Source organism: Camelus ferus, chromosome 22 (assembly GCF_009834535.1).
Source record: "Camelus ferus isolate YT-003-E chromosome 22, BCGSAC_Cfer_1.0, whole genome shotgun sequence".
Taxonomy (NCBI): domain Eukaryota; kingdom Metazoa; phylum Chordata; class Mammalia; order Artiodactyla; family Camelidae; genus Camelus; species Camelus ferus.
The window spans coordinates 3,791,297-3,818,952 of NC_045717.1; the positions used below are offsets into that span (position 1 = coordinate 3,791,297).

At 39.9% G+C, this 27,656-nt stretch overlaps 1 protein-coding gene across 3 annotated transcripts in view; it reads right to left on the bottom strand.

Moving 5' to 3' along the window:
• SIMC1 (SUMO interacting motifs containing 1) overlaps positions 1-27,656 on the bottom strand; it is a 56,392-nt gene that overhangs the window by 19,654 nt on the left and 9,082 nt on the right. For 2 of the 3 annotated variants that reach the window (XM_032465043.1, XM_032465044.1), the window contains exons 2-7: positions 16,224-18,218; positions 12,023-12,255; positions 11,178-11,247; positions 6,969-7,123; positions 2,166-2,318; positions 205-333 (exon numbers count right to left, since the gene is read on the bottom strand). In XM_032465043.1, coding sequence (XP_032320934.1) covers positions 205-333; positions 2,166-2,318; positions 6,969-7,123; positions 11,178-11,247; positions 12,023-12,255; positions 16,224-18,218 — 2,735 coding nt within the window. The remainder of the gene's footprint in view (positions 1-204; positions 334-2,165; positions 2,319-6,968; positions 7,124-11,177; positions 11,248-12,022; positions 12,256-16,223; positions 18,219-27,656) is intronic. The other variant, XM_032465045.1, reaches the window with a different exon arrangement.

Here is a 27,656-nt window from a genome sequence, read left to right on the forward strand (position 1 = left end):
TCCATTTAAGGTACCCTGCCTCTTCCCAAGAAATTATGCCTCACTTGCAAATAATCGCACTTGGTTGAGAACCTCTTTCTTTCAAAAGGTTAAAGAGACAGGAACTCTCCCTCTACCTCTTTTTTTCCTAACTTTACTACTGTTTTGAACTTTCTTTTGGAATTATGTTCCCAGATCAAAGAACAAAACAAAACTAAGACTCACCTCTGACTCCTCTCAGGAATGTCCAGCACAAACCCAAACATCATTTCAGCAATTTTATTGGAGCTACATGTGGGGGTCCTGTCCACCTCGACGGCTATGGACAGCATCCTCTGCAGCTGGCACACAATCCTGAGTCCAGAACACAGAACACAAGTGAGCGGGAGGGCCTGTCAAAGAGCTACCCTGCTGGCTGGGATGTGGTCCCCTCCAGTGTACTAAAGGATCTTGTAAAGCACACACTAGGTCAGGAAAACTACTCAAGCCGTCAGCATGCTTTTATTAGCAATGTCACCTACCTGAATCCCTTTTGCCAGATCATACTATCTGAACCTCTCAGAACCTGGGGTTGGGCTGCAAAAGCAAGCTGCTTTTAAATTCAAAAATAGAAACACACAATCTTAAGGATCTAGAGAACTTTAAGGATCGTCTAACCCATAACTCCTCTATTTTACAGATGAAGAAACAGGTCCAGAATGACTAGCAACTATTTGAAATTCTTTGATAGGAGAAAATACATATTTACCATGTAGTTTCCCCTGTTACTGACTCCTTTACAATAATCCTTTACTAAGTTCAGTCTTAGAATTTCAACTGGTGGAACGTGCCCTTCTCTCTCATTAGACCTCACTGTGGGGGAGAGCCAGGCTGATGTGGCAGAAGGAATCTGGGCAATCCTGCGGAAGCCTGGCCTGAAGCCAGCCTTTTCTAACATGCATTATTACTTGTGAGGGAAGAAAGGGCTCTGTTTTCAGAAAGTTTCCATCCACTGATGCAACAGGTGGGTGAAGGACTTTGGCATCAGGTCGTGGCTCTGCAGTGACAAACTTCAATTGCTGACAAATTACTAGACTGCTAAGTCCAAATCTTCTCATCTCTAAAAAGGGGAAACAATATACCTATTTCATAAAGCTGTGCTGGGTAAGGTGTCTGGCAGACAGGCACTCACTAACAGTAAACAGAAGTGCCTACTATTACTGAGACCATGATAAACTGACTTTTAGAGGGCCCTATTTTTATTTCTACTAATATTTACTTGCAATAAATTTATTACTATCATTATTATTAGATTATCTTTCATTTAAGGAACAGTGTCTGCCTCTCTCTTGGGTCTGTATCCTGGGGTTTTGGGATAACCCTTCTTAGGATTGACCCCAATCTGCCCAAGCAGATGCGTCATCGTTCCAAAACATTCTCCCTTTCGGTACAAGATTGTCTCCTAAATTAGTTAAAGCCCGCAGCACTCTTATGAAAATCAGGTCAGTGCACCTAGATTGTAACACAGCATTGGGACTTTAGGCACAAATGCTGTATTTGAAATATCAAGTGTGCCTGGCTTTTAACAATATGATTGACATAAAATAGCAGGTTACTTGTGCAAGGGCAGCTCCAGCCCCTAAAATCCTGGCATTTCTCAAAGAATGCCAAGACCACTTTCGACCCCATACAATTAAACGTCAGGAATCTCTTTCCAGTGCGGTCTCCCCTGGGCTGAGCCACTGTGATCTGGTGAAGTCTGCATGCCGAGCTGCTCCCTCTTTCTCCCAGGACTGGAGGAGAGAGACACAGGTGCGTGGGGACAAGAGGCCGCTGGACCACCTACTGCCCACGACTCCTCTTCTGTCAGTGGACAGATGGAGCGGTGAGGAGCTGGAACCTTGCACTGTATCTGGGACCTCAGGAAAGGGAGGGCAGTGTCCCCCAGCTTCTGTTCCACTTGAGCTTTGTGAATCTGTATTCCCTTAGGGAAATCCTATTCATCTAGGGGGAAAGCGCCCGCTTTTGTTTTACCTCTGGAATTAGGAATTCAGCCTTCAGTCAAACTAAGACAGCCTTTAGTAAGAATCAGCCTAAGTTACAAGAGCTCGTTAATTTGGGGGAAACTGTTCTTAGGGAGTGGGGCTGTTCTCTAAAACAGTACACCCCAGTAGCCCCAGGAGAGAAAACTTCTGCCTGCCCCTTACAGCTGATTGGTGTTCTTTGTCAGGTTGGGCTCGGGAGGAGGGTGGCTACTGCTGGCCTTCAAGATTCCTGTTCCTGGAGAGGTTTGATTCTCATCTGGGGGCTGAGTTAATCTGTCTTCAGTTACTGCTCTGACCAACCACTTGATGACATCCCTGCAATGGAAAAAAGATAAAGAAAGAAAAAGTTTCAGCTCTTTCTTACTGTATGGTGCTCAGAACTGCAACCTTAACATAGGCTCATAGACCCCTACATTTCCCTGAGGGCAAAGAGAGGGCCCTGGGGCTATTTTCAGTATTTAAAAAGTCTAATGAAAACCCCACATTTAACTGCAGTAAGGCTACAAAAGCTAAATAAAATATCAACATTTTTCTTTAAGTTATAATTACTGAAAGGTATCTCCAAGGTCAAAGAGCACCATATGTGGCTTCCTGACCAGGAACATTTCTTGACAAGGTAGAAAGTTGGACTGGGTGACCTTGCTGGCTTTCTATTATTAAGTGCCAGCTATTAATGCTAATAATCAAGGTTTAGCGTATGTACAGTAGAGACATACTTTATAAAGGGTGTAGGTTCTCAAAATTAGTAAGGTAAAAACATCTTATATAGTCAGAATTACTTCTGATGATCACTTAAGTAACCCATGTGAAAATGGTGGATTAGAATATAAATCTGATTTTGTTCCCTCCTAAAATCCCACTAATACTACTGTAAATAATTATTTAAAAAATCCACAAAGAAAGGAAGAAAAGGAAGGGAGATAATAACAGAGAATATTTGGAAGCTGGAAGGAAAATGAAGTCTAGTCACAAAATAGAATATTACATAGTAGTGAAGATGAATAAGCTCCAGTGACAGGTAATAAGATTGACAAATCTTAGTACTCTGTAATATTAACTGAAATATAAAAGTGCCAATCAATTACAAACAGCATGATAGTCACATACAGGTAAAAGGAACTAAAATAAAAATATATGCTTTATAGAAACACATGCAGATTCAATAAAACTACATAAAAAGGAAAGGAAAATGATGAACATTCAGGATGCCAGTTACTTTGGGTATAAGAAGGTACAAAAGTGGGTGATGGGGGATGAATGTGTGGTTAGATGTAGGTAATATCAAGGTCCCAGCCTTTGATTTAAGGGATGGGTTAAGAGATGTTAATGACAAAATCAAAAGTAACCAATTAACTAAGTAAATAAGGCAAATGTCATGTTTAGATGATGTTTAATCTAAGTCAATGACTTTGGCAAAGGGATAAATTTTAACTGACTTGGCAGAATTGAGAAAGTTGAATCCTAAGCCAGCGGTAGAGAAGAGCAATTCTATTTAACCCTATTTACCAAAAAAAAAAAAAAAAAAAAAAAAATCTTCAGTAAGTGCTACAAATGGCCACACAAGGTTTCCATGAAGTGAGGGTGGAAGGGGGTGAGTTAAAATAAATACGGTGGCTCGTAAGCTGTTTAAAGGCCTTTTAGACCCTCTAGCTCTCCTTCCCCAACCCTGAAGACTACAGGTCAACTCTGTGAAGAGGTAAAACAGGGCCTCTGGACTGGGGTACCAGGCACAGCTGGGAAGCGGAGGCAGCAAAGCGAAACGAGGGGCATGACGTGAACCTAGGCATGTTGAATGCAGAGACCCTTGCCAGCTTCCCACACCTGTCTTCCAAAAACCTGGCATCTTGGTCTTTATCCTTCACGTAGGAGACTGGAAGTCTTTTCTGGAAAACCCATCCAGTCCAAGAGGAAAGACTTAGAGACAATGACAAAGTCTCTTCTAAGAAACGGGCAGCCAGTTCCATCTACAGGGAAACTCAGAAATGACAAGTTCTCCCATGTACTCAGGGCTTCCAGCAGCTTTTGATGTCACCACTAAACTTGGATAGATTATCAAGGTTTGCCGGACATGTTTGGGAATATTCTAACATGAGCGATAAAGACCAAAATAGCCCAAATAAACCCTCCTTGCTCCTCAAAAAAGCAACTTGGAGAAAGCAGACATTATACAGAGAACTAACAAAAACAAAGGCCATCATTAGTATCATCAAAGATATAAAAAGATATGGATCCAAGAAAGAAAACAAGAACAGAATACTGTTTGTTAATTTTAAAAAGGAATAGTTAAAGAAAAAGTAGAAGAGCTCTTGGAAATTAAAAACATGGTAACAGGAATGAAAACTCTGTTTTCCAGGAATGGAGGATAAGAAATGGCCCACTGCATACCCAGCCTAATAGATAAACATAGACCTTCAATAAGCATGCTGGGCAAAAGGAGGATTCTATACACTTCCAGAGGGAAAAATCAGGGCATATACAAAGAATCAGTAATCAAAGTAGCTTATGGCTTCTTAACAGGAATTCTGGAAGCTAGAAGACAACGGCAGAGTTCCTTTAATGATCTGTAGAAAAGTTACTCCTAACCTCAACATCTATACTCACTTCCTAATCAATGAGTTGGGAAGATGAAGATATTTTCAGACATACAAGATCTCAAAAATTTTACTACCCCCATACCTTTCTAAGAAGCTACTGGAGACTCACCCATCAAAATGAGGGAATAAACCAAAAAAGAGAAGACAGGAAACAGAGATCCAACACTGGAAACAGGTGAAGGGGATTTTCACATTTATGACAAAGACTGGCAAAGAGGACAACAAACCCAGACTGAAGGAGGTCAAAACATCCCACCCCAGATCTTCAAGAAGAACCTGTTAAGACTACCCAGAATGAATAAACATCGTCAGGGGGATATTCAGGCCAAACGGCAGAGACTTTGGTGTTTGCTTCGGATATGCACACAGAATACGAGGAGACTAAAAGAGAGGCAATGACGAACCCTGAGGAAAACAAAAAAGGTGTGAGAGAAAGAGTAATCACAGTTTAGTACTTGGCTCAACTCTGACCAGTGCACGCAGTCATAGTGATAAAAACACTGAATACCAATCGAAACAAAATTATGATATAATTAATATTAATGGTATGGAGGCTGGGAAGTGTGTGTTGTGGGGGGAGGAGGTGGGGAGGAAGAAAAGCTACTGCCTCATCTTTCATGTGGAGACTCAATAGATAGTAGCTAACAATGAAAAATCAAGAATTAGCAACACAAGCAGGTTATTCAGCCACAAAGAGGTAAAAATTCAAAGAATCACTTAGATAAGAGTTGGAAGTAGTTACCCCCGTGGAAAAGGGAAATGTGGATGGGGGGGTCTGATGGGTAGCGCATTTCTAAAATCTTGTAGAACTAGTTTACTCTTTGCATGCACCGTTAAGAAAGAAAAGAAAATCCCTTAAGAAGGGATCATAAGGAGACTGACTTACCATTACTCTTAAAAAAAAAATAACTTATCTTTGAGGTGTAGCTTATATAAAATAAATTGCACATGGTTTTTTGTTTGATGAGTTTTTTTTTTTTAAGAATGGAATGGAAAATTTTATTCGAGCCAACCTGTGGATTGTAACCTGGGAACAGCCTCTCAGAAAGCTCTGAGAACTGTTCCACCCCTTAGGAATCAAAGCACACTTTTATGTTGTTTGAGAAGTTTTGATAAATAAATGCATATATCCATGTAACCACAACCTCTATCTAATAACCATTTCTTGCTGAATTAAATACAGCTGGTAGTGATTTTTCTCATTGATAAAGCACAAAATGGGAGATGTGGCTTGCATTTAGAGACCACAAATGCCTCTCTTTAAACCTGAGAGTCACACTCTATGAAGTGAAAGGCTCACACCATGAGGCGGAAATTAAAGTGAGTGACTTATTGGATTGAGTTGGGTTTGTGTCTTCCATTTCCCAATCCAATGCCTATGCTCACAAGGCAGAATGGTCGGGAGAGTTGCTCTCATTATTTAAATGGTTATTTTTCTATTTTAAATCCAACTATGCTAATGCTATCCTGTGCTCTCTGTGGATTCTCTACCCACTGATTTTGCTACCCCTATAAGCATTAACATATCAACTTCACATAAAACGCTACATCTAGGGAAATGGATCTAAGCAGGCAAACGAAGGGAGAAAAAGCTGACTGATACTAAAAACATAAGGAAACTTCCTTCTTTTTTATTAAAGGAGTTACAATAGTCTATATCCCACATTGGCCAGTGAAAACTATTCTTAATAAATATGCATGAACATATGGGAACATAACTTTGAGTGAAAGAATTTCAATGATGCTCTGAAAAAACACAATGCTGGTGAGAACTGTTTCCAAAAGAAGCACAGGTTGGAGTTCCAGGAGGAAAATTCTAGCCTGAGATCCTAACCCTAGAAATCACGTTTCCCTCCTTGGTATAAGGATATGGTAGTTCCCCACTCTGAAGCTTCCAGAAGCTTTGGCCCTGATTCTACAAATAAAGAACATGTGTTTGCTAACTTACTGTACCTCACTGTCAGCCACGCGACCTTTATCGTAACAGACTTTTCAGAAAGTAATAGTGAGAAATGAGATTCATCTTGAGTTACTCAGGGGGATGGACATAAATCTAGGTTTATAAAAGCTGCGAAAAGTTTTACACAAGTTAAGGCTCCCCCTCTGGATCTCATGAGGTTGTGTGAACAATCCTGAAATAGACTAAAGGAAGTCTGATGGTCTTGGGAGAAAAACCATGCAAGCCATGGTGCCTGACACATGGTTGGCACAGAGGCGCCTCCTTGCAGGACTGTCAGTAGCCGTAGTAACTGTCCCTGGCATACTGCGTGGTTACTAGGAAACCTCACCCGCCTGACATTCTCCAGACTCGAGTAGCTGCCCACCTCCAGCCCCTCCCTCTTGGCATCCCAGGGCTCAGGTGGCTGGTTACCTGACATTGTGGGGTTGCTTGTCACAGGAGAGCACAGTGCTCGCGATGGACTGCTGCAGGTGCTGTCGCTGCTTCCTCAGGATCTGCTGGAAGTCATCTTCCAGGGTCTGCACTACATAACGCAGAAAAAGGACTCGCCCGGGCAGATTTTGTCCCTGGGTGAGGGACAAAATGAGAAGTAAGTATTTCATCTCAATCTCCTGGATGACAGTGAGCACTGGGCTCTCCTAAATACTGTCAAGAGAAGCTCATGAGTCAGTAAGTGTGTCCGTATCTAAAAGAGAGGCTTTTGCGAGACAGCAGGCAGTCTAGGTCATTACAAATCAGGGCAAACAGGGCAATCCCAGAGCTTGAAAAATCGGTCTCCTCCTCTCACCGAACCTCAGTCTCAGGATAAACCTGAAACTGGATATCTGAACAGGGACAGAAAGATGATCTAGCCAAGGTGCTAGATCAATAAACATCATGTCTGCTCCACTGCTGAACTTCTAGTAATATGAGCTGGTGCATATCCGTATTGTATAAGCAAGTCTGAGCCAGGTTTCCTGTTAGAGGTGAAGTGATCCTCACTGTTGAAGCCCAACTGACGCAGGTAGAGAGCACGGGTTTTCTTCATTTACTTTTGTTTGTTTGAAACTCAGCTCCATCCCTTATTTAACTTAACGCCTTCTGAATCCCAGTGTCCTTGTGATTTGCGTGAGGATAACTCTAACCTCACCAAAGCCAGTGTGTCTGTCACACAGCTGGCAGGCATGAAGATTTGTCGTTTTCCCTTTACTGATAAGGAAAGACTTACTTCGGTCCTTATGCTGTTTGTTTTCTAACTGCCTTACAGGTTTTTTGGTCCCTCATTTCCTGCACTACTGTCTTTTGTCTTCAGTTGATTTTTTGTAGTGAAATGTTTACATTCCTTTCTCATTTCCTTTTGTATACATTCTATCAGCTGTTGTCTTTGTGGTTACTCTGGGGATTACATTAAACATTCTAAAATTATAATACTCTATTTTGAATTTATACTAGCTTAACCTCAATGACATAAAAAAACTCTGCTCCTTTACAGCTCTATTCCCACCCCTTTTGGTTATTGATATAACAACACTATATCTTCATACATTGTGTGCCCCCAAATAAACTAATAATTCTTTTAAATGCATTAGTCTCTTAAATTATGCAGAAGACAAAATGTGGATTTACAAAGTTACAATAATACTAGCTTTGAGATTAGGAACTAAAAACATATTAGTTACTTAAATTATACAGAAAATCAATGTAGAGGTACAGACCATTGTTACAGTAATAGCTTTTATAATTGCATTTATCTTTACTGACATCTTTATCTCTTCATTTAGCTTCAAGTTACTGCTCAGTGTTTTATCTTACCCCGCAGGACTCTCTTTAGCATTTCTTGCTGTGCAGGGCTAGTGGTAACAAACTCCCTCAGCTTTTATCTGGGAATGTCTTTATTTCTCCCTCATTTTTGAAGGACAGTTTTGGAGGATACAAGAATCTTGGCTGAGTTTTATTCTTTGGTACTTTGAATATATCAGCCCTACTACGTTCTGGCCTCCAGGTTCCAATGAGAAATCTGCTGATAATCTTATTGAGGATCTTGTACGTGATGTGTCATTTCTCTCCTGTTGCTCTCCCTCAGTTTTGAAAGACAGTTTTGCCAGATACAATATTCTTGGTTGACAGTTTTTTTCTTTCAGAACTTTGAAGACATCATCCCATTGCCTTCTGACCTGAAACCTTTCACTGAGAATACGCTGATAGTCTTATGCAAACTCACTTATATATGATAAGTCACTTTTTTTCTTGCTGCTTTCAAGAAAAAGTCTGTAACTTTTGACAGCATGACCATAACATATATTGCTATGGATCTTTTTGGTTTATCCTCATTGGAAATAACCTTCCTGAATTTGTACGTCCATTTCTTTCCTCATATTTGGGAAGTTTTGGGGTTATTTCTTCAAATAAGCTTTCTACCCCCTTTCTTCCCTTTCTGGGACTCCCACAACGTGTTTATGGTCCGTTTAGCAGTGCTCCACAATTCCTTAGGCACTCTTCAATGTTCTTTACTGTTTTCTTCTTGCTCCTTTGTCTTAATGATTTCAAATGACCTTTTCATGTTCAGTGATTTTTTTTCTCCTCCCTGATCAAGACTGCTGTTGAACCCCTCTAGTGACTTTCTCAGTTCAGTTACTGTAATTTTCAGCTCCAGAATGTGTGTGTTTTCTATACTTTTTTTGTTTAATATTTTCATTTTGTTCATGCATCATTTTCCTGCTTCAGTTTGTCGTCTATCTGTATTCTCTTTTAGCTCCTTGAGCATCTTTAAGATAGTTTAAAAAAATTCTTCGTCAGGAAGTTGAGAGATTCATGTTTCTTTAGAGTTAGTTTCTGGAGCTTTATTTCATTTCTTTGATTGGGCCACATTTCCTTGTTTCTTTGTATGCCCTGTAATCTTCTTTTGAGACTCAAACATTTGAAAAAAGCAACCATCTTTCCCAGTCTTTATCCACTGAGTTCATGCACGGCAAGACCTTCATCACTTGGCCTGGCTAGAGGTTCCGGGACTTCTCAGACTTTTTCTGGGGATGTGTTTTCTCTGAGGTGGTGTGTGTGCTTTTATCTGCCTTAATTTCCCAAGTGGCTTGCCCATATTTCTTCTCAAGAGCCCACAGTCTCTTGCTCCTCCAGAGACCTGTTTGTGAAACTGTATACTCTTTGCAGCTATAAATGTTGCAGTGCTCACCTCTCTTCTCAGCTGGAAAATGATGCCACTGTTCCCAACGGTGCTCTGAGTCAGGTGAGACAGAAACCATTTCCCTAACGAGCCAGAACATTGGACTTGACATCTACTTTTTTGTTTCCACTCCAAGGAAGAAGCCAGGCTACGGGAGGCTTCCTCCCAGTTTCACTGTGCTGTGCTGGGTTGGGGGAGGGGGCATCGGCATACAAAATACCACAGACTTTCCTAGTCCTTTCAGGAGAGCCCCTTCTTGGTTATGCACTGGCCTGGGTACTGCAACTTCTCAGCTGGTCTCTATAGAGTTTTCACAAAGGTATTCTGGTCCATACATTGTTGTTAACTTGGTGTCTCCATCGGGGAACAAGGGCCTGGAGCTTCCTTGTCTACCATCTTGGTGGTGTTTCCCAGATCATCCTTTCTGAAAGCCCTGTGTTATTTTGCTCTAATCTGGAATGACTGCCCTCTAAGTCTATTATTTGTGGTAATCTCAGGACTTCTCTTTCTTACTCTTCTGGATTAGATCCAGTGTTCTCTGGATCCTGTGCCTCCCGCTCTTTTGATTATTCCCCTATTTTCTGGATGTACATCTTCAAGTAATCTATGAAATGGTGTGTGTGGTTACTTCTTCAAGTTCATACATGTCTGGAAATGTCTTTATTCTGCTGTCACAGTTGACTAATAGTTTGGCTGAGTATAGAATTCTAAGCTGACAGTAATTTGCTCCATCCAAGTGCTTTTGGGTGAGCAGAGAGCAAGCTGGCAATTAACTTGAGGAATCCCTAAAGGTCAGAATGCAGAAGACATTTTTTTCTGGTGCACCAGCTCTACACTAGCTGCCTTCATTTAAGACAGGTGGTTCATTCAATTTCTTTAGACAATGAATCCTCTGTTTTTTTTGCCTGAAGGGTATGTAACCTGGCAACTAATTTTTCTGTATTCAAAAATGGAGAGGCTGTCAGTTCCACCTACAAGATTTTAACAAACTTACAGCTCATACCCTACTCCAATCTTCTTATATATTGTGTTTCTGAGTCCAAAACTTCTCTGCTCTAAAGGGTGGACTCCCTCCCTCTTTGGTTACAGCCCTTCCTCGTGTAGTCTAGCTTGTAGCTTTCTCTGCCTACCTTCATCAATCATCACTCTTACATTTCCTTTAGCTCTTCCAATCGTCATTCAAACCTATTGTCTTTCCACTTATTTTCATTGCCATAGGCTTATAACTTTCTCTGTTTATTTACTGTTATTATAAATGGGGTCTCAAGAAGGAGAGGGATAAATGAGTGTATTCAATCTTGAGTTGGAAGACAGCGCATATCTTTTCAATAGGAATTTTTTGGTGGGCAGGGGAGTTAAAGGAAGGAATAATGGTGAAGACTTTACTATCAGATTTACTGTCACTTTTGTTTCTAGTTAAAACTTCCTCTGCAAAAGATTTACACTTGTAGTTGTTATGTTACCTCTTCTTCCATGACATAAGTGAGGAGCTTCCAGTCCCATTCTACCGTCTTGGCATTAGCTGGATGTAGCCTGAAAGTAAAGTGACATCAATTAGAATTCTGGTGGGGTTAGTGGAAGAAGGGGTGGGATCTGGAAGATGATAGAAGCAAGAAGCCTCCTCTCACCCTCAGTGCTCTTGCCCACCCTTTGGTATAATACTATTTCATCTGAGGGTAGTTGAACTTCACTCTTTTTTGCTATTCAGTATCCATTTCTGTTTTCGGAGGCATTAGTACCCCAATTTTGCCTTAAAGAAATCAACTTCTCTATTATTCTTAGCCCATTGGCTTTACCTGCTAGGACCGGGATGAAGCCTGTGAAGCATGTTGAGCTAATCATGAGATTCTACCCCTCAGTTCACAATGACTGGCCCAAAGATGCACTCATGTCTTATGTTATGCCAATTAAAGTCTACAAGACTCAATCTGAGAACTCTTGTGTGATTATAAAGGAAATGGACTCCCTCTTGTACTAAGAGTGTCAAAAAAGCTGGAGGCTGAAAAGGCTACCATATGAATCCTAAAAACAGAAGCAAAACAGAGCTGAAAAGTGGATCCTGACAACCATTTTTGAACTGAATTAAGTCACATATTATTCCTAGGTTTCTAGTTTGATGAATCATTAAATTCTCTTTTACCCGCTGTTAAAGCCAGTTTGGATTGAGTTTCCTGTCACTTGCAATCCAAATGATACTAATATACTAAGTCACCCTCTCTAAGGGTTAGCTGAATAAAGCTTAGGCAGGAGAAAGCTGTGCTCTGAGTCCAAGTTCCCTAGAAGATATGCTAACAGCTAAGGTTCATACTGTTGAATTTTCATGAGAAGCATGTAGGCCTCCTTTAGGACATCCACAGTCTCGGAGCCACTGAGCAGGATTTTCTGGATGATGTGAGCCACAATTTCTCTGGGTGGGTAATGCTGGGGTGACACAAAGTCCATCAGAAACTGCACAGTCCCCAGGGGAAAATTTTCTTCAATGGTGTTTGTTACCATTCTTAGTCTTCGATGAGGAATGGGTTCTAATTTTTGACCCTTGCTCTGTAGAGATAAAAAGAAATAAATTAGGGTGGGTTTCTATAGATAAAATGAAGAGGTTCTGAAACAAGTTGAAGACAGCAAAGTTTTCCATGTACCTTAAATATTCATAATTTTAAAAATAGAGACTGGAAGGCCTTATCTAAAAAACTTCTAATGACATGGGAAAATGCTGATATTAAGTTAAAAAATGAGAATTCAAAATTCTACATATAACATGATTTCGTCCGTGTTAAAATACAGCATAGGAAGGAAAGTACAAAAGAGTCAAGAGCTAGCCGAAGTTGACTCTGGAGTGAGAGCGATGAGATGGTTAGGGGTAGTTATGCTACAATAACAAATACTGAAACAGAGAGGTGAATAGAGAGATTTTAAATACGTTTTACTGTTAGAAGAATTCTGTTCTGATTTTTTTGAGTCAATAGTATACACTAGGTTGCTTCAACGCCTACCCCCATTCCTACCCCCAAACACTATGTTTATAAAGACTGAGAGAGTATATGTGAAAAGTGGTTTTCTATCATCTGGGTGGTGAAATGATGGATGATTTTTCCTCTACATGTTCTTTAGTATTTTTCAGTTTTTCTGTAATAGACACATGTTACCTTCATAATTAGAAGAAAAACATTAAAAGGTTTGATATGGGAATATTGTAACAACAATAATGATAATAACAATAATTTTTGAATATTTAACTTGTCCTCACTTAATTCTCACAATAACTCTAAGAGATACATGCTATTACTATTCCTATTTCATAGATAAGGAAACTGAAGCTTAGAGAGTAAGCATTTGTCATGCAACAGATGGCAGAAGCTGGTTTCATACATTGGTGGTTTAGCTCCAGAGCTACCCTCTAAACTCATACACACTCTTTATAAACAACAAAAAAACTAACAGAAAAATACTTTTGTTAAAAATCTCAATTGTTAAAAAATTTTAAGTGCCTACATATAAAAAGGCAACTGGGAAGGAAATATACCCAGTTATTAACAATCATAAATGCTGACTGATCGCACCACGGGTAATTATTTTTTAATATTTTATATTAAAAATGTCTTATACTAAGCAAGCATTATTTTTAAAATCTGAGAATAAGTATTCATTTTAAAACACCAACCAAAGTTTTGACAGTTTATATGTAATAGTAAAACAGTGTTGGTTGGAAGTGCCTTCCCAGGAAATTTGGAGGAGAGAAGTCCAGTTAGCTTTCTTATGTCTCAAATCACCTGACGGTAACCCTGTTCTCACTGATGAGAGACCAATGCTGTGAATGGCATGTGATGAGAATTAGGAGCAAGAGAAGATAGGAGAACAAAAATCTCGCTTTGGTAGCTGTTCTACATGCATTGCACTTTATGACCTTGAACGTGTATTATCACTACTTACCTACAAATGGAGACCTCTATAAATGAAGTTTATAAATTGTTTTGATGCCCCTATCCTTAAGGGGAACTAATATTTACAGAGTACTTCGATAGCCCTGAAAGGTGGCTTTGTACTTTCATATGTTTACCTTTAAGCCAAACAACACTATGATACGGGCATTATGACTTACTTTAGTGCTAAACAAAAAGAGACTCAGAAGAGTTAAGGCCAATAGCTGGTAAGTGGCAGCATGGAGACTGGCTACGAAGTTTTGGGGGGGATTTACTGTGTAGCACAGGGAATTATATTAAAAATCTTGTAATGACCTATAATGGAATATAATCTGAAAAAGATAACTGAATCACTTTGCTGTACGCCTGAAATAACATAACATTGTAAATCAACTATACGTCAATAAAAATATTGTTATAGCCATCTTAGTGGATGTAAAGTGATATCCCCTTGTGACTTTGATTTGCAATTCTCTAATGACTAATGATACTAAGCACCTTTGGAGAAATGTCTATTCAAATCCTTTGCCCATTACTAATATAACACTGTAAATCAACTATATCTCATTAAAAATAATGTAAAACTGACCAAAACCCCCAATAAATTTGAATAGAAGAGAAAATAAAATACATCATGCTTTAAAAAAAAAAAAAGTTCTAGGGGAAAATGACCTAGTGAAGTACTTATAAAAAGCCCCCCCAAAAAGCAGAGAAGACGGAAAAGAATTACAGATGTATTCTAGATGGCGGAGGTTCTTTAAGAAGGTAAGAAATAAAGAAGAAGAATTCAGTGTGTGTGGCCTAACTGCCACCCTGTGATCTGAGTTATGGGCACACAGAAGGTGGTGAATCTGCGCCTACGGACGGCTTCACTACAGCTTTGACTAGGGAAACACCAACTTTCTGAAGGCCCCCACATGCTCTTGATCATGGAAATGATGTATCGACCAACCTGAGGCAAACCCACAGGAAGAAAGAGAATGAGCCTGTGGCTGAGGAGAGCCATCCAGAAGGAGAAGACATGAAGCATAGGAGAAGATAGAACAATTAAAATAGAGGAAAAACAAATCACTCTCCAAGGCCAAATCAGTGTGAATGCCTGACATGTGCTAAGCTGGATCACTGACTGCTCCAAGAGGAGAATGTACCTTTTGAATTCTTTGAACTACTTCAAGCCAGTCTTAATGCTAGGAATGTGGCAACCTATAATGAAAAAGGCTTCATGCTGGGGGACAGAGCCACAGATTTTTTTTTTCCTTATGCGTCTGGTTTTGTTCTTATAGATCAATGAAGACCAATCGGAAGGCGCATGGCCACTAAAATCTTAAAATTGAGTTGGAGAGGGTGTGGAGAAAGGGGAATTCTACACTGTTGGTGGGAATGTAAACTGGTGCAGCCACTGTGGAAAACAGTATGGAGGTTCCTTAAAAAACTGAAAGTAGAGCTACCATATCCAGCAATCCCACGCCTGGGCATGTATCTGTTGAAAACTCTAATTCGAAAAGACACCTGCACCCCAATGTTCACAGCAGCAGTATTTACAGTACACAAGACATGGAAACAACCCAAATGCCCATCAGCAGACTACTGGTTTAAGATGACGTGGCATATATATATATATATATATATATATATATATATATATATATATATATATATATCACTCAACCATAAAAAAGAATGAAACATTGCCATTTGCAGCAAAATGGATGGACTTACAGAGCCATACTAAGTAAAGTAAGTCAGACAAAGACAAATATTACATGACATCAATTATATGTGGAAACTAAAAAAATAATACAAATGAATCTGTATACAAAACAGAAATAGACTCATAGACACAGAAAACAAACTTACGGTTACCAAAGGGGAAGGAAGGAGGGAGGGTTAATTAGCAGTATGGGATGAACACATACAAACTACTATGCATAAAACAGATTAGCAGTAAGGATTGACGGTACACCAGAGGGAACAATATTCAATGTCTTGTACCAACTTATAGTGGAAAATAATCTGAAAAAATACATAACTGGATCACTTTGCTGTACACCTGAAACTAACACAATACTGTAAAATCAACTATATTTGAATTAAAATAAAAATCTTAAAATTGAGCTTCCTCCCCCAAAGTTAGAGAGTAATAATTTTGAAGGCACTGAAGTGTCATGAGCATAATCATCTCTGTGATGCAGGCGCTGTAGTGAGGGTATCGGGGATGGACAGGCACAGGAACAGAAGAGAAGCATCTGACGGAAGCCTGTGGTGAGCCGGACACTCTAACAGGCGCTCTACATGTAATCTCATTAATGAGATGCTGCCAGATCTATTCTCACCTCCACTTTACAGACAGGAAGGAAACCTTAGGTTCAGAAAGGCCAAGTGACTTCTCCAGCACCAGTTTTTCAGTGCAGGTCTGAAACTTGAACCCAGATCTGACTCTGCACTGAGCGGTGCCGTAAGTGGGGGAAAGATAAAGATGTCAAACTCATGCTGGGCCCGTCCTCTCCTGCACGGACTCCTTACAGCACAGTAACCTTATGCTAGGCCTCTGGCGAGGGCGCCTAATCCCTAGGGGAAGACGTGGCGGCTCACCTCTCTCGAGTCTTTATCTGGGATCAGTGTCTGGAAGAAGAGGTGATGCACCGGAGGCCGCAGGAAGAACTTCAGCCTGTGCAGGCACGGCCTGCTGTGCGGCCCGCCTCGCGGCGCTTGTGCTGGTACCCGGGCCAACGCGGCGCCGGCCGGGTGGGACAGTGACATCCCTTTTCTGGCTGGCGTTTCTGGGACCGAGAGCCATGGAACTTTCTCTAAGGGAGTTTCAGACTGTGGAGACTGTGGGCTGGGAGAGCAGCGTGGAGAGGATGGAGCTGAGATGTCCATAGGCGTGTCGCGGTTCTGTATGTCGTTTGGGGGAGAGTCAGGCCTGATTCGTGGCAAATGAGGCAAGTCTCCAAGTGTGTGCGGCACATCTTCTGGCAAGTGTGGCACGTCGCCAGGTGAACGCAGCACATCTCCTGATAAGTGTGGGAAATCTCCAGGTGACTGTGGCACATCTCCTGGTGACTGTGGCATGTCTCTTAGTGACTGTCGTACATCTGCTGGTGACTGTGGCATATCTCTTGGTAACAGTGGCACATCTCTTGGTGACTGTGGCATGTCTTCTGATGATTGTGGCACATCTCCTGGTGACTGTGGCACATCTCCCAGGGACTGTGGCATGTTTCCCAGGGACCGTGGCAAGTCTCCTAGGGGCTGTGGCATGTCTCCCAGGGTTGGTGGCATGTCTCCCAGGGACTGTGGCATGTTTCCCAGGGTCGGTGGCAAGTCTCCCAGGGACTGTGGCATGTCTCCCAGGGACTGTGGCATGTTTCCCAGGGACTGTGGCATGTCTCCCAGGGTCGGTGGCAAGTCTCCCAGGGACTGTGGCATGTCTCCCAGGGATGGTGGCATGTCTCCCAGGGTTGGTGGCATGTCTCCCAGGGACTGTGGCATGTCTCCCAGGGGCGGTGGTAAGTCTCCCAGGGACTGTGGCATATCTCCCAGGGACTGTGGCATGTCTACCAGGGACTGTGGCACGTCTCCCAGGGACTGTGGCACGTCTCCTAGGAATGGTGGCACGTCTCCCAGGGATGGTGGCACGTCTCCCAGGGATGGTGGCATGTCTCCCAGGGATGGTGGCATGTCTCCCAAGGACTGTGGCATGTCTCCCAGGGACTGTGGCACGTCTCCCAGGGACAGTGACATGTCTCGCAGGTGTGTCACACCCTGTGGATATGATATGTTTTGAGGTGGGCCTGTTACATCTTGAGGTGGGCAGAGTGAGTCTTGAGGTGGGCTTGGTGAGTGTTGAGGATGCCAAGATGAGCCCTGAGGTGGACCTGGAGTATTCTGTGGAGGGCATGGCACATCTTGAGGAGGACATGGCACTTCCTGAGGCAGGTGAGGCAAAGTCTGTAGTTGGCACTGCACGGTTTGTGATGGGCATGACAGGGCTCGCGGTGGGCACGAGGAGGCGCGTGGTGGACATGGTGAGGCGCGCAGTGGGCATGGCAAGGTGCGCAGTGGGCATGGCAAGGCTTGTGGTGGGCAAGGCACATCTTGCTGCGGGCATGGCAAGGGTGCCCTTCGATTGCTGCTGCTACCATTATTGCTTGTTGGGGAGAGGGACTGAACGTTTGAAGATAGTTGTAGGCTTGCCAAGAAGCCAAGGTCACCTTTGAATATGGTTGAGCTACAGTTTGGCTCTGCTGGATAAACAGAGTCCCCACTGATGGATGTAGGGGGTTGAGGACCTTCAAATGCAGTTTCGTCCAAAAGGTCCAAATCCACAGGATCACTGTTAATGATTCTCTGTGCTGTCTGCCGAGAGCTTCTATCCACTTGCCCTTCCACCACCTCCTTGCTGGAGAGGCTGGCACATGTTTGAAGACTGGCTGGCTCCTTCTGGGCAGGAGCAACAGGTTCTAGAGTCAGGTCAAGAGTGGCAATGGGTCTGTTTTCTTCCTCAGATCTTGTCAGGTCAATCACACAGAGTCCACTGCGATCCTTTGCCCTTGGTCTGGTTTCTCTAGTTAAGTCAATGAAGTCCTGTTGAAGGATTGTGAGAAGATAAGAGATCAAGCAGGGGTCTTAGCTTTAGCTCAGATAACATATTTCACCCTTTTTACTTCACTGACAATTCATACATCTTGTATATCATAAGCATTAGTTTATTTCCTTTGGGCAAAATTTTGCTACTGTCAAAGCAGGCAATTTCTATACCTTCTTAAATTATCCAAATGCCACAAGCACGTAACAGAGGGCACAGGGGGAAATGTTTTGTGATCCAAGGTGGACAGAGGAGTCGTAGGGAAGGTTTCAACCTGAAGTCACAAGGTAAAAAGCAACCTTTGATTGGAAAAGCAAACACACAGGATAACCTACAGCAGAAACTAAAGAAAGGAAGCTAATATAAGAGAACCTACTCTGTGCTGAGAACATGTTGAGTGTTTTCACACATCTTGAATTTTCACAATGACCCTATCAGGAAGTCCCTGCCATCTCCATTATACAGATGGGGAAACTAGAGTTCAGAGGGTTAGATTATTTGCCTACAGATGATACATCTATGTGGTGAGACAGACATTCAAACCCAGGCCTGTTTCCTTCTTTCCCTGTTAGGGCCTAGGAACGTACAACTTCATTCAATACATAATCAGCCTCTAGACAGGATAATACAGTAAGAGTTATAAAAGCAACCAGTGTTAAGTCTGAGCCCGAACTACATTAATTACTGAGAAACCTTCTACCTTCACTCCCACTCCTTGGCAAAATTATTAGGCAGTTCACAAAGCCTGGTGATGCCAGCCAGAGGCACTACAGACAACTCTGGGTCATGAGCCAGGATGAATATTACTCTGCCTTCCAGGGGTCTCCTCACTCCGTTGAGTACCATTGCCACTGGCATGTTAGGTACCAATTGCTGTTGTCAGCAAAGCTGTTGCTGCTACGAGAGCTACCCTGCTGTCTCTTTTAACAGGTGTGATGGGCACCACTGTCAACAGCACCAAAGCAGGGCAGAGGATTCTGGGTGGGTCAAGTGAGAAGTTGGCATGCACCTCATCCTGGAGTAGGGATTGCTTGGTGAAACCTAATGCCTCATCCCTAAGAAGCGGCCATGCAGTGTACTGCCTCTCTACTGCTAGCTGAACCCAACATGAAGAGCTGCACGGCCATGGAGGGTCTGAATTCAACTCGCTTTTCATCGCCAACTCCTAAAATGCAACGTTACCATGTCTCTCCCACTTAAAACCCACCATATGAGCTACAGGATAAAGGACAAGTGCCTGAGTAAGACTCATAAAATCCTTCATAATTTAGCTCCTCCTTATGTGATCAAATCACACAGAACTACTTCAGATCCCCAAATGTGTCATGCATTCTCAAGTATTTTTATGTTTGTTTATGTTTGCTTGTGTTTTTTTCTTTTGCCTGGAATGACTATTATTTCTTTGGTTGTTTGGAAGTTTGTCTTTCAGGACTTAGCCCAGATATGACTATGTGCGAAATTCTTTCAGATTACTTCTCGTCTCAGATTAAATTATTTGTTTCCTCCCTTCTATCCCCACTGCATCTGTACAAACCTCTTTCTTTATCCTAAAGAATTTAATGTTTTTATAATGATATTGAAAATGGAAATAATTTTTGACATTTTCTAATTATTCATTGCTAGTGTACAGAGATACTATTGGTTTATGTATATTATCCTTCTATCATCGACTTTGTTAAATTCATTTACTAGTTCAAGTAAACTTTTTTTGGAGATTCCTTAGTATTTTCCATATAAAAAATCATTTGTCTGCAAATAAAGAAGTTTTACTTCTCCATTTTCAATCTCCATTTCTTTTATTTCTTTTTTTGACTATTGCAATGGCTAAACCATCCAGTATAATTCTCAACAGAAGTGCTAAAAGCAGGCACATGAGACTTTCATCTTAAGTATAATGTCAGTCGTGGAGTTTTCACAGATGTCCCATATCAGATTTTTTTCAGCTTTTAATAGTTTGTAATTTAATGTGATTTCTTTTCTCATTCAAAACAAATGTTCACTTTTCTAACAGATTTTTTTTTCCTTTTCTGAGTTTTCATTGAGAATCATTAAATTTTGTCAAGTGATTTTTCTGCATATGTTGAGATTTTTTTTTTGTCATATTAACATCAAAAATTATATTCATTGCTTTTCTAATAGTAAATTTATCCTGGGGAAAACTCCACTTGGTTATGATGTGTTATTCTTTTTCTATATTGTTCAGTTTAATATATCAATACTTTGTTAAGAATTTTTACATTATACATATTCATGAAGAATATTATTTCTTATAATTTTCTATTCTTATAATTTCTTTTACTGGTTTTGCTATTCTTATAATTTCTTTTACTGGTTTTGCTATTGGAATAAAACTGGCCTCATTAAATGACTTGGGAAATATTCCCACCCACTCTGTTTAGGTTGAGTGGGATTGGTACTGTATCTTTCTTTAGTGTTTAAAGAAATCACCAGTGAAGCTATCTGAGCCTGAAATTTGCTTCGTAGGAAAATTTTAAATTACAAATTTAAAATTTAACCGACATAGGGCTATTAATAATTTCTTCTATTTCTTCTTGTGTTAGTTTTGTGACTTGTGGAATTTGTCTCATCTAAATTATGAGATTTACTAACAAAAGTTGTTTGTAACAGTCCCTTATTATCTTTCAAATTCTATACCCTGTATAGATTTATTCTCGATTCTCTCTTTTTATCGCTAATGTTGGTAACCTGTATCCTTTGCATTTTTTCCGGATCAGTCTAGCTAGAAGTTTATCAATTTTATTGCTCTTTCCGAAGGACCAGGTTTTTAATCTGTCTTCGATTTCATATATTTCTATTGTTATCATTATTATTTCCTTCCTTCTACTTACTATGGATTTAATTTACCCTTTTTCTAGTTTCTTAATGTGAAAGCTTAGGTACTGAATTTCTGAAATCTTTCTTTTGTAACATTAGTATTTTAAAGCTAAAAATTTCCCTGTAAATACTGCTTTAGCTTCATCCCATAATTCTTAGTATACAGTCATTTAATTATCATGTAGTTCAAGCTTACTTTCATTATGGTCAGAAAACGAACCTTGTAAGATTTCAACCTTCTGAAATATACTGAGACTTATTTTATGTCCTATCATATGGCCTACTTGCTGAATGTTCCTTGTACACTTGGAAAAAAATTGCATTCTGCAGTTGCTGGATATAAATGCCAGTTAGGTCATGGTTGTTGATGGTGGCTTTCGGATCTTTGATTTCTTCACTTTTGAGGGGATCCAGTTGTGCTATCAATTACTGAGAGAAGTGTATTAAAGTGTCCAACCACGACTGTGGCTTTGACTGTTTCTCCCTTTCATTCAGTTAGTTTTCGCTTCATGTATTTTGAAATTCATTTTATTAGATGTATATACACTTATAGTTGTTATACCTCCTTAATGTATTAGCCCAGTTATCACTGGAAGGATTCCTTTTAGTCTCCAGCAATCCTCCTTGTACTGATTTTTTTTCTGGTATTAATATATCTGCTTTAAATTTCTTATGCATACTGCTTGCATGGTACATTTCTATTCTTTTATTCTCTATGTATTGGTGTCTTTATATTTAAAGTGCATCTCATCTATACTACAAAGCTACAGTAATCAAAACAGTATGGTACTGGCACAAAAACAGACACATAGCTCAACAGAACAGGTCAGAAAGTCCAGAAATAAACCCACGTGCTTATGGTCAATTAATCTACAACAAGGGAGTCAAGAATATATAATGGAGAAAAGACAGTCTCTTCAATAAGTGTGTTGGGAAAACTGGGCAGCTACATGTAAAAGAATGAAATCATAACATTCTCTAACATCATATACAAAAATAAACACAAAATGGATTAAAGACCTAAATGTATGACTGGATACTATAAAACTCCTAGAGGAAAGCATAGACAGAACACTGACATAAATTGCAGCAATATTTTCTGCTCCTAGAGTAATGGAAATAGAAACGAGAATAAACAAATGGGACCTAATTAAACTCAAAAGCTTTTGCACAGCAAAGGAAACTATACACAAAACAAAAAGACAACCTACAGAATGGGAGAAAATATTTGCAAATAATGCAACTGACAAGGGATTAATTTCCAAAATATACAAGTAGCTCACACAGCTCAATATCAAAAAACCAAACAACCCAAACAAAAAATGGGCAGAAGATCTAAATAGACATTTCTCCAAAGAAGACATACAGGTGACCAAAAGGCACATGAAAACATGCTCAACATCATTAATTATTTGAGAAATGCAAATCAAAACTACAATGAGGTATCACTTCACACCAGTCAGAAGGGCCATTATCAAAAGTTTACAAATAATAAATGCTGGAGACGGTGTGGAGGAAAAGGAACCCTCCTGCCCTGTGGGTGGGAATGTAAATTGGTGCAGCCACTATGAAGAATAGTATGGAGGATCCTTAAAAAACTAAAAATAGAGTTACAATATGATCCAGCAATCCTACTCCTTGGCATATATCAGGAGAAAAACTCCAATTCAGAAAGATGCAAGCACCCCAATGTTCACAGCAGCACTATTTACAATAGCCAAGACATAGAAGCAACCTAAATGTCCATCGACAGATGAATGGATAAAGAAAATGTGGTGTATATATACAGAATGGAACACTACTCAGCCATAAAAAGGAATGAAATAATGTCATTTGCAGCAACATAGATGGACACAGAGACTATCATAGTAAGTGAAGTCAGTCAGTCAGAGAAAGACAAATACATGATAGCACTTATATGTGGAATCTAAAAAAATGATACAAATGAACTTACAAAACAGAAAGAGACTTGCAGACATAGAAAACAAACTTAAAGTTACCCGGGAGGTGGGGGCAAGGGTGGGATAAACTGGGAGTCTGGGATTGGCTGATAGAAACTACTACGTACAGAACAGATAAAACAACAAGGTCCTATTGTATGACACAGAGAACTATACTCAATGGCTTGTAGTAAACTGTAATGAAAAAGAATATGGAAAAAAAATTAAAATGAGAAAAAATTAAGTGTACCTCATATAAGTAACACATAGCTGGTCATTGCTTTTTTGTCCAGTCTGACAACCTCTGCCCTTTTGATTAGTTTTTGGTTCATTTACACTTAATTATTGATATATTTACATATATATCTACAATCTTCCTTCTTGGCTGTATCTATCTCTGTATCTAAAGTTCCCTTTTTTTATAAACTGGATTTCTGTTTTTTATAGTTTTCATTTCTCTGTTGAGATTTTCTTAGCTATTCACTCACTGACGCCATATTTTCTTCAACTGGATGAACCTATTTATAATAGTTACTTTGAAGTTTTTGTTAAATCCGACACTTAGGCTCACCCAGAGTCAGTTTCTATTGACTGCCCTGCTTTTTCCCCTGAGTATGGGTCACACTTCTGTTTCTTTGCATGTCTAGTAATTTTTGGTTGGAAACAGTATTATATGTAATACATGTAATGATCTGATTGTGTCCTTCTAAAAACTGTCTTTTCATTGTTGTTGTTCGAGTCGTTAATCTGCCTGAGCTCAAACTGCAAGCTTTGTCTCCTTCACACAAGGTAGGTGTTAATAGCTTTGCTGGTATCTATGGTTTCCAGCTGCTGCTCTTTTAACCTGACCCCTTGGTGGTGGGGGGCAGAGTGGTTCTCTCCTGTGCTTGCCTAATTTGGCTGTCAGTCAAGGATTTGGGCAGAGATTTTACTCACATTTTAGGGTTTACCCTTCCTGTGACTGTCTTGCTTCTGTGGATTCTTTCCCAATTACTTGCTGCTCTGCCATTCTTGACCTCTATCCCCTGACATTTCAAAACCATGAAACTTCAGCTTTCTGCCATGTAAGTGGCAAATCAGGGAATGCAGCAAACTCAGATTGCCCCATGCAGCTATCTTTCAGGAGTAGATTTCTCCCTACTGTCAGCTGATTTTTCACTGCGCCTTCAGGGAGTATTTTAGCAGGTTAAGGGAGTTTCATAGATTGGAAGTACAATTCAACTGCATTGCTCTACCTCGGAGAGAGTTCATTGCTCCCCTCTTCAATGACTCCACAGCACTCTGTACACACCGTATCACTTCAGCGCATACGGCAGAGCACTTGCTAATCCTCTCCCCCTTTAGACAGCAACTTATTTTTGTATCCTGTATCCTTGGTACCTATACGGTATCATGGACTTAACAAATGATAAACGAATAATCTTGATCTAATAACTATTGTAGATTGATCCTCTCATCTCGTAGTCCTCTCAGCCTCTTCCTAACTCCTAATTAAGTAATTTGTATTTCCATCACATATTACCCTAAGTTTTCACAGATAACAAATTATGTTTCTAATTTTAATAATTATGTCACCAGAGGGAAGAGAAATACAGATGACTAAGACACTCCAATAGTTTGCATCTGCAGAATGAAACTCAGCAATAAACCCACAAGGCCCTTGTCCTTCCCATTAATCCTGTTTTCAGAACTCAATACCTCACAGCAACCTTGTGAGGTGAGTATTATTCACATTTTGTAGCCGAAAAGCCTGAAGTTGGGAGTCTCGTTCGCCAGCACCTGCAAGGTGCTGGTCGGAGGCTTGGCTCCTTATCACGGCGCTGATAACGGATTTGCTCTTCTCCACTCCAGGATCAGCTCATGGTTTTGGTTTTCTTTTTCTCCGTGGAGGTTTCTGTTAATTCCTGCCAGCCCACCAAGCAGGAAAAATTAGTTTCATTCAAGATCTAGTTGTTTTGTTTTGTTTTGTTTTGTTTTAGCAGAGAGCCCTGTAAGAACAGTCATGCTGCTGAAGGCAGAAGGTCCTGGTCCAGGCTCTTCACTATATCCCCAAATTAACTGCTTATCTTTCCCTCTAGGACTGAGTACAGTGCCACAGTGACTGGCACAGCATCCGACACATGGCTAAGTGCTCCAGAAATACGAGCTGAATTGAAAATGAAATAATTCCGAGGGGGAAAGCTGATCTTCCACACCTCATGTATGGAACTTCCATTCAACAAGACCGAAAATAAAAGAGATACTTCAGGTTTCCCTTCACCTGTCAGTCTTTTCTACAAGGAAAAAGTAATGGCTTCATTATTCGGTGAAACTAGAACCAAAGACTGACCCAGGATCCCCCTTTCTCTTTTTAAGCCCTCTACCCTAGGGAGACTATCTGCTTTTCCTTGGGTAAGGTTACCATTTTGGTATAAGGTATGATGTCTATGCCAAGGTTCTTTTTTTGCCTTTGAATGTCCAATTGTTCCAGCATTGTTTGTTGAAAATACTATGTTTCCTCCAATGAATTATTCTTGCAACTTTATAAAAAAAAATCAGCTATACTTGTGTGGGTCTCTCAGGTCTCTATTCTATTCCATTTATTGATGTGGTAATCCTTCAACCAATAGCACACTGTCATAATTGCTGTAGCTAAATAGTAAATCTTAAAATCGGATAGTTTGATTCCTCCAACTATATAGTCTTTTTCAAAATTGTTTGGCTAATTTATTTCCTATTTTCCACACAAATTTTGGGAGCAGCTTGTCTATATTCATAAAGGACCACGTTCAGATTTTGGTAGGAATTAAGTTAAATCTATACATCAGTTTGGGAAGAGATTGACATCTTTAGTATGTTGAGTCTTCCCATCCATGAACACAGTATGTCTCTTATTTAAGTTTTCTTTCTTTCAGAAGCATTTTGTAGTTTTCAACATATTGATCCTATATATATATTGTTAGATTTATATCAAAGTATTTCATTTTTGGGGATGTTTGTAAATGATACTGTGTTTTCAATTTAGGTTTCCAAATGTTTACTGCTCGTATACAGAATATCATTGATTTGTGTTGACCTTGTATGCAGGGACCTCGCTAACTTATAACCCCACTTACTTGTTCTAAAAGGGTTTCTCTTCCTTCCTTCTTTCCTCTCTTCCTCCATCTTCCCCGCCCCTTGTTCTTTCCTGTAGATTCTTTAGGATTTTCCATGTACATAGTCATGTTTTCTGGAAAAAGGTACACTTTTATTTCTTCCTTTATAATCTGTATGCCTGTTATTTCCTTTTCTTGCCTTATTGTACCAGCTAAGACTTTCAGTACCACGTTACTATAAAATATTGATGAAGGAAATTGAAGATGATAGAAAGAAATGGGAAGCTATCTTATCCAGCACCATTTACTGAAAAGACTATCTTTGCTCCATTGTACTACTTTAGCGCCTGTTCTATAGTCTTTGTTGACTGCAGTAATGTGGTTCTGTTTCTGGGCTTTCTATTCTGTTCCACTTATCTGTCTGTCTTTCCTTTCACCAATATCACACTGTCTTGATTATTGTAGTTTGTAGTGAGTCTTGAAGTCCATATGATAGTGGCAGTCCCCTGACTTTGTTCTTCTTCAGTATTAAGTTGGCTATTCTCAGGCTTTTGCCTCTTCATATAAACTTTAATCAGTTTATTGATCTCCACAAAATAACTTGCTAGGATTTTGATTGGGATTGCATTGAATCTATAGATCAGGTTCCTAAGAACTGACATTTTGGACAATGTTGTGTCTTCCTATCCATGAATATGGAATCTCTCTCCATTTATTTAGTTCTTAAATATCTTTCATCAGTTTTGGAGTTTTCCTCATACCAATCTTATATATGTTTTGTTAGGTTTATATTTAGTTATTTCATGTTTTTAGGTTCTAAAATAAATGGTAATATGTTTTTAACTTCAAATTCTACTTGTTCATTGCTGGAATATAGGAAAGTGACTGCCTTGTAAACTGACCTTGCATCCTACAATTTTGCTATTATCCCCTATTAGATTTTTTTTTGTCAGTTCGTTCAGATTTTTTTCTTCATATGTGATTATGACATCTGTGAGCAAAGACAGTTTTATTTCTTCTTTTGCAATCTGTATACTTTTCTTTTTCTTGTCTAATTGTATTAGCTAGGACTTCCAGCACAACACTGAAAAGCATTGATAAGAGGGGACATCCTTTCCTTGTTCTTGATCTAAGTGGGAAAATTTCAAGCTTTGTACCATTAAGTATGATAGGTTTTTTGTTTGTTTTGTTTTTGTAGATGTTCTTTATCAAGTTGAGGAAACTCCCCCTCTAATCCGAGTTTGCTGAGGATTTTTTTTTTAAATACCATGAATGGATATTGTATTTCGTTAAATGCTTTTTCTGTATCTATTGATATGATGTGGTTTTTCTTTGTTAGCCTGTTGATGTGCTGGATTACATTAATTGATTTTTGAATGTTGAACCACACTTGCATACCTAGGGTAAATTCCTCTTGGTCATGGTGTATATTTTTATACATTGTTAGATTCAATTTGCTAACATTTTGTTGAGGAATTTTGCATCTATGTTCAATGAGACATACTGGCCTGTATTTTTCTTACAATGTCTTTGTCTGTTTTTAGGGCATTAGGGTAATGCTGGCCTCATGGAATAAGTTAGGAAGTAT